The sequence below is a fragment of the Miscanthus floridulus genome, chromosome 19 (genome assembly GCF_019320115.1).
Source record: "Miscanthus floridulus cultivar M001 chromosome 19, ASM1932011v1, whole genome shotgun sequence".
NCBI lineage: Eukaryota > Viridiplantae > Streptophyta > Magnoliopsida > Poales > Poaceae > Miscanthus > Miscanthus floridulus.
This window is the reverse complement of record NC_089598.1, coordinates 81331565-81339529: the sequence shown is the minus strand read 5'-3', so window position 1 is coordinate 81339529 and position 7965 is coordinate 81331565. Positions and strand designations below refer to the sequence as shown.

The window sequence follows — 7965 nt, the reverse complement described above, 5'->3', positions numbered from 1 at the left end:
GAACAAGTGTGAATGAAGAGTCCTTGAGCAAGGATATTCCACCGTATTCTTACATATGGCACATGGGCAGCACATGAAACCGTCGCGTTTGTTTGTCTCGGCCGCACGTAATAAAGAATGCACGCCGTCAATGAACTCTTGTGAGCGGCGATCAGCATTATACATCCAATGATGGCTCATCTGCATTACATGACATAAATATCATATTAAAACCTAGATCATAATTAATTATTTATACAACATGCGTGCCACCACAAAAGATACAAATTTATGAAAGCATCGCTACAATGTAGACAATCCCAACTACCACTAAAAGAACTAAAGCTAAAATACATTTCAGGAGCACAAGGATTTCGCGACCAATCTCAACTAAAACAGACAGATCCCCCGATTGTGCAACATCTTTGGGCTTCTTCGGCTGGATCACTGCCTCATTAGCCGCCGTATCTGCCTGTTGTGCAAGATATTTTTGCACGAGTTCAACATACTCTTCCTCCCAGTAGAAGCCTGAACATCGTCCACTGCCATCCCACTGAAATTAAAACAAAAAATTAGAACTTTAATCACAACCATCATGAAAATAGGTATAAACTAACCATAATCATTAAATACGATAAAATAACTCACATTGCGATCCGGACACTTGTAGAAGATACGATCCTTGTTGGGACCCTCCTTCTTCACTCGGTACTCCATCACAATCTTCGTCTCATCACGACACTTGCCGCATGGAATGAGAGGAAGGCCCGGCCTAAGTCGCTTTGGAAACCCATGAGAGGCCGAGGACCCGGAAGCAGTTGCCATCTACTCTCTATACTCATTTTTTAATACACTATAAATTTCTTCTTTTATAAACAAATAAAATTAACAAACTATAAAATTATCTAGATCTCTAAACAATGATATTTTTAATGGTCATTGTGTTCTCGTCTTTTACTGCGGCAGGTAAGTAATTCATATGATATTTCCGCAAATTAACAGAAGAATGGGAATGTACACACATAACAGACTACTACGACGATATCGGGACGTGTGAATAAATAACCATCCGTACTAGTTGACCATGCTTACGTGATCATCTCGGCGAGCATTTCTCCACCGGACAGCACCGTACTTGGTCAAGAAAGAGCTCCGATTCTATGAGGAAGGGAACACGGTCTCCCACAACCGTTGTCGCTCTCCCTCGTAGAATCAAAGCTCCTCCTTGATGTCCGTTACCGCTCGACAGAGAACATGCTTGCCGAGCTGAACACGGTCCGCAAGTTCAACTAGTACGGATTTTCTATAATTTTCTAACTATTTTCTAAGTTTTTATTTATATATACTACGTTTAGGTACGGTGATTGACAGACTACTACGACGATATCGGGACATGTGAATAAATAACCATCCGTACTAGTTGACCTTGCTTACGTGATCAGCTCGGCGAGGATTTCTCCACCGGACGGCACCGTACTTGGTCAAGGAAGAGCTCCGATTCTACGAGGAAGGGAACACGGTCTTCCACGACCGTTATCGCTCTCCCTCGTAGAATCAAAGCTCCTCCTTGACGTCCGTTACCGCTCGGCAGAGAACATCCTCGCCGACCTGAACACGGTCCGCAAGTTCAACTAGTAAGGATTTGCTATAATTTTCTAACTATTTTCTAACTTTATATTTATATATACTTTAACCTTCTTTCATGTAAATATGCAAGCTTAAAGTAATTTTGAGCTCAAATTGCTTACAAATGAAAAAAAACCACAATAAAGAACCATAAATATATATAGTGAATAAAATGGCATAAGAAAATGGTAAAAAATGAGAGTATGAGATTGGTAACCTTTACAACTGAAGAATCGACGGAGGAATCGAAGAATGGATGGAGGAACAATGGAGGGAGGGAGGAAGCAAGAACACTACTGCAGTGAGCTTCAAAATGTGCTGAGCTCGGGCTCGGGGAGGAAGGAGGAGACGGCCGATTTATAAAGGGAGAACATTTAGTCCCGGTTGATAGATCCAACCGGGACTAAAGGTAACTTTCCAACCCCGGGTGCAGCCACGGCCCGGGAGTAGACCTTTACTCCCGGTTGGAGCCACCAACCGGGAGTAAAAGTATACCTTTAGTCCCGGTTGGTGGCTCCAACCGGGACTAAAGGTCCCTGCCACCTCTGTCTGGCGCAGTAGCCGTTGGGCAGGGACCTTTAGTCCCGGTTGGATCCACCAACCGGGACTAAAGGTATTTCTAGTCCCGGGGGCAAAAAATTCCGGGACTAGAGCCCATTTTGACCGAGGATCAAAGGTCTGTTCTCTACTAGTGTTTATTATACCACTGGAGCTTCCCGATGACACTATCCAATCCACTTTGAGCTTGTTTTCTTCGCATTATCTCGTTTGAGCTTCTTCTACTTGAAGCGTTGGACTTCGTAAATGTCTTCAACCTTGCTTGATGTATTGATCACTGGAATTTCACGTTGTCTTATCCAAATCCATCCTTGTATGCGTAGGACTTTAACTTGTATGATCATGTTGTCACTCAATTACCAAAAATCACATAAAGACCCTAGCTAGGTGTCATTTTTGTTACGGCTATCACAAACATTTTGTTATTTGTCTAGATTAAATTGTGCTTGAATTTGCATTATTGCCTAATTATCTAACATGCTATACCGGATAAAATCAGGGTTCGAGTGAGTCTAGGGGTGTTTGGTTGCTAGCCACACTTCACCTTAGGCAACTTTGACCAAATTGGTAATTGTGTTTTTGTTGACAATTAAACTTAGACAGGAATATTTTTGGCTCCACACATGTCATAGAGTAAAATTATGGCAAGATTCCTTGAGGCATGGTAAAGTGTGGTTTAAATTTTTTTTTTTTTTTGCCACACTTCTTGTGGCTTGTCTAGACTTAGTTGTGGTAATTTATGGCTGTGAACCAAACAGCCCCAGAATTTTCACATTGATTTTCTTTTCCTGTCGGAAGCATTTTTTCCCTATATATACTGGATAAAATCAGAGTTCGAGTGATTCCAATCTTCACATTTATTTCCTTTTTCTATCTGAAGCATTTTTTTTCTATTTTCTTTTTGGCGTCCCTTTTTGTACTTGTCAAACGATTGTCACGTACGGAGAGTACGGACCCACCCCCTCCTCCCCTGCCCGGCTGCCCCCTTCCTCCTCAGTTCTCCCGCCCTGCGCGCGGTGAGCTCAGGTACAAATAGGAGACCGCCCCAGCCATGACTTGGTAGCCTCCAAAGATGAGAGGGACACCCACGCCGTTCTGCTCATGGACGCCATCTTCTCGCTCGCGGCGGGGCCCCGGGCGCGCGTCCTGGAGCGCGCTGCGGCCCGCATCCCCGGCTGCCTCTACATCTGCCTTTGGGCGCCGATGATGATCGCCGGCCCGCTCCCTTCCAGGTAGGTCGCCATTCTTGCTGCTTCCATGTGCTCTCGTCCGTTGCTTTCCCCCTGGCGTTCCTTCGTGCGATGGTGTGCATTTGAATGGGCAGCCATTTGTTTTGCGTGGACGCGTGGATCACCAACGACGGCGGCGGTCGCGCAAGGGCGGTGTTCGACGAGTACCGGAGAGCGTTCTGCGCCATCGTGAGCGGGTTAGCTTGCATTGCAACTCCATTTCAGGTTCAGACCATGGATTGTTTAGCTCCATTTGTTTCTCACGGTTGTGGTCGCCGAGCGAGTTCGCAGATGCGTGCCCGGCTGGGCGTACAAGGACGGCCGCCCGTACATGGAGCTGTCGGAGACGGACCTCACGTCGTCGGCGTCGCTGCCGGTACAGCTGCAGTTCTACCACGTCAGTATATGCGCCATCTCATCCTGCAAACGTTAGGTAGATTAGTTTCTCTTTCAAGTCCACTTCATGCTACCTGATCGCTGACATTTCTGCACTGTCGATGTTGTTGTGACAGGATGCCGGCACGAAGGTACGTTTCTCGATTATTGGTGCGCTGCATTGCATTCCATAAATGTAGATGAGTAGATGACGACCGTGCAGCTGATCTGCTCGAGGTGGTGGTGCAGATGGCGGTGTTCATGGGCTGCGACAACGGCGAGATCGAGGTTGGGCTGTCGAGCACCTCGGCGCCGGCGGTGGTGAGCCACGTGCAGCACTCGCTCCTGGAGGAGCTCATGCAGGCAGCGCCAGCGGTGCCTTCGTCTTCGTCGTCCTCCCTGCCGTCCATCTCCATCGGGAGCCCCGAGTACTCCTCGTTCATCCGCTCAATGGCCACGTTTGCTAACGCCACCGGCGGCGCCGAGCCATCTTCTCAAGAACTGCAGCTGCACCCGGCTGTGCCGCTGCCCGGCTTGCCCGCGCCGGTATATGGCCCACACGGCCAAGCGCCGTTCCTTGACCCCGATAACGAGGAGGCTGCAATAACGCAGGCAATTCTCGCCGTCATCTCCTCCTCCGCGCCGCCACCGCCAGCGTCCTCTCCATGGCTCGTCCGCCACCGTCCTCAACGGTCGTCGCCGCGGCGTTGGAGGGGGGCGTTCAGGGCGTACAACGCGGCGCTCTCGCCGCGGGCGCGGCCACGGCCGAGCGGGCCGGGGCAGAGGATGATCAAGACGGCCATCGCGCTCATGATGAGCGTGCAAATGGCAATGCGCGACCGGGAGCTCGCAGAAGTGCGCCAACATGAGGATGCCGCCGCCGCCGCGCAGCCACCGCCGCCGACGCAGCAGCAGCACACCAGCAGCCAGCTTCACCACATGTTCTCGGAGCGGCGCCGGCGCGAGCGCCTGAACGAGAGCTTCCAGACTCTCAGAGCACTGCTTCCTCCCGGAACAAAGGTACGATCGAATACCATTGCATTGCTTGGCTTGCAGGAGTTCACGACATCGCGAATTTGATAGTACTAATATTTACACGTGCAATGGTGATCGATCTGAAGAAGGACAAGGCCACGGTTCTTGCAAACACGACGGAGTACATGAACAAGCTGATCGCCGAAGTGTCGGAGCTCGAGGAGAGGAACCGGAGGTTGGAGGCGCAGCTTGGCCTTGGCCTGCCGGGCGAGACCCAGCAAACGCCAAGCGACGGCGACCCATCGGAGAGAGTGGCCGTTGATGTGACCACCGGCGCATCGACCTCGAGTTCAACGACCTGTCAACCTCAGGAGGTGAGCATTAGGGTGACGGTGCGGGCTGAGTGCGATCTGTCGGAGGTTGTGGTCGCCATGCTCGCCCGGATCAAGGCGATGGGGCTCTTCACCGTGGTGACCGTTGATGCTCGGCAGCGGAGCAGCGCCCATGCACAAGTCGGCATCACATTGCGAGCCGCGGTACGGACTCAAAATTACTCCCATATCTGTTTTCAAATATATTTTTGTTTTAGATTTTGTCAAGTTAAACTTTGTTAATTTTGACTTAATTTATGCCTATATAAGATATATTTCCTTATGACTTTAATGAAATGATAGATGGTGATGTATTTTTCTAAAATTTACTAGTCAAATTTTAAAACTTTAGACTTACTACAAAACTGAAACGCCGGTAATAAGCTTCATGAACTAGCTGTTCTATTTAACGTGGTTATCGCAATTTAGATTCTACAACTAGGCCAGCCAAAGTTAGTCTACTCTCAAACATACAATTATATTCTTTTTGGAACTGAGAGAATAGAATACGATTTTTATAATTACAGTTAGTAGAACTTACCATTTCATGATTCTGCTTTTGGTTGGGTGTATATGGGTTGGCATGGCCTGTGGGATTTAGGGAAAAGTTGTTTGGATGTTTGTATATCGACTTAGGCTAGGTTCAACTTATGCAAAATTGCTCCGTCAGCATGGCTCCGTACAAACGAGATTGAAATCCGTTTCTCACAGTCCTTGCCAACACGATGTAGCTTGGTGCTTTTGATGTATATGTTGTCTCTAAATCGGGTCAAATGTTCATGCAACCAATCAACACTCCGATACTACCAGGCCAGAGCAATATAATCAACCCAACACTGAGTCCTTACATCATATCATCTTAGCTTGGCCAGGGTGAGCTTGCATCCAAAATATGAGCAGGTTGATTGCTTTGGTTAGCGAAGAGAACCAAACATGGATGTTACCAATAAAAGCATTAATTTAAGATTTGTGTGATTCTGACGACGTCTTGATTTAACATTACTTATACACAACAATCACGCACCATAAGACAATCCTACGTGTGGACGAGCTAGCCAATACTACATGGTACAATAGTACGGTCAATATTCTATTTTGATGTTTGACCTGCATGGGTCTACCATATGTTGACGACGGCGCCCTGGAGAGGAGATGAAGAAAAATTGATGTGCTCGACCTGGCTTGGAAAAATCTTTGAAATGTGGCCCTTGAATTGAACTCTAAAAAAAGTCTTTGAAATGTCCAAGGAAAAACTAGCTCAAATCTGTAAAGGATAGTTTAGTGGAAGAAAAGACAAAAGACCTTTAAAGAATCTTGACCAGTTTTGCCTGTAGTAATAAAAACCGTTGACTGCATCTATATAGGTCAAATTGGCTGCTAACTAACCATGCTCTCCCTTTGAATTGGTTCTACAACACATGACTCACTCAAACGTAGTTGAATGCGCGCATGCTAAATAAACTTGGTAAAGTAACTTTTGTTTATGTATTCTCCTCTCAAGTCTCAACACTGAAATCTATCAGTAGCGTTCTTCTGAAGTAACATACTTTTCAAACACGAATTAGGAAGGATCATTTTCTTAATTCTTAGGCATTTCTGAATACGCAGATGATGAAAAAAAAACGCATCCCCTCTTAAAGCAGTTTGTTTGACTGCACTCGTATTTATCTCAATCCTAATTCAACCACTCGTATTTATCTCAATCCTAATTCAACTAGTTTCTACCACAATCTACTACAATACATGTGTATATTAAGGTGAATATATGAATGTAATCAAACGAAGCCTTAACAAGTTTATAAAACCACGGATGTTCCCTGATGTATGGATGATGTGATCTTTCAAATTAAGATGCCGTATGTCCGTACCGTCTACATCTAGGTGCACTTTCTTAATCAGTTGTTTCTGACGACGCCGTCATGCTGACAAATAAAGATTCATAATAACTAATGACTAGTGTGATGAAGGAGAGCTTTGAAAAGTATATGTGTAGTAGCTAGATATGAGTACCATGCTGGTCAAAGTACTTGTTGGTGAAGCCTGGCTAACGATGGGTACCACAACTTGTCAAATGAACGATGCAGGGTGGCAACGACGAGCTCGACGAGACATCCCTCAAGGAAGCTGTGGCGAAGGCTGTCGAGGATGCGGTGGCAAGACCTCCATCGCCGCCGTAAGCTGGGGGGCCGCCGCGCCGGAGCTTTTTCTAGCTTGGCTAGCACATCAGTTTTGACCGGATCAGGGAAAGGGAAAGACTAGCTAGTACTGGTGGCAGCGATCCGTCCGTTTCAATTTTGTAGTCATTTTTTCCCTGTCTTGTGCTCCTTTAGGTAAGATTTGATTTGACTAGGACTCTTTTGTTTTGGCGTTGTTGTTGTAGTAGTAGGTGAGGTCAGCTATCAAGGGAGAGGTAAAGTACATACCAGGATGAATCACATGAGAGATTACAACCGTAAAGGCACAGTTTCTTTTCCATGTAATGCTCAATGTTGTAATGTTTGCTTTTTTTGAGAACTTTGTGTAATGTTGTAATGTTGCTTTTACTTATGCTAAACAAGGTTTGTACCTTCTTTTATGCAGAACTACAGCCCTAAAGACTCCTCTATCACATATATTATTAAAGAGCTAAAATTTGTACCTCATTCTTTCAGTCTTGTCGAGGTTATGATCCCCGGGTGTCTCAATGCATCGATTAGTTAGCAGGCCGAGCGGCCCACGATACATCAGCTAGCGAAGGCCCGAACGATCGAGGCCCAGTTGAGCCAAATGAACCAGGCCGGACGCCAAGGCCAGGGTCAGCCACGACCCTTCCTTCTGACTTAGCCGCACGACGCACAAGAAACTCATGACCT

At 46.6% G+C, this 7965-nt stretch overlaps 1 protein-coding gene across 1 annotated transcript; it reads left to right on the top strand.

Annotated features, from left to right (window-relative positions):
- Positions 1-3231: 3231 nt before the first annotated feature.
- Positions 3232-7522, top strand: LOC136529978 (putative transcription factor bHLH041). The gene is made up of 7 exons (XM_066523031.1): positions 3232-3395; positions 3488-3589; positions 3684-3789; positions 3905-3919; positions 4017-4787; positions 4889-5278; positions 7198-7522. The coding sequence occupies exons 1-7, from the start codon at positions 3265-3267 to the stop codon at positions 7288-7290; spliced, it is 1608 nt and encodes a 535-aa protein (XP_066379128.1). The 5' UTR covers positions 3232-3264; the 3' UTR covers positions 7291-7522.
- Positions 7523-7965: the final 443 nt, after the last annotated feature.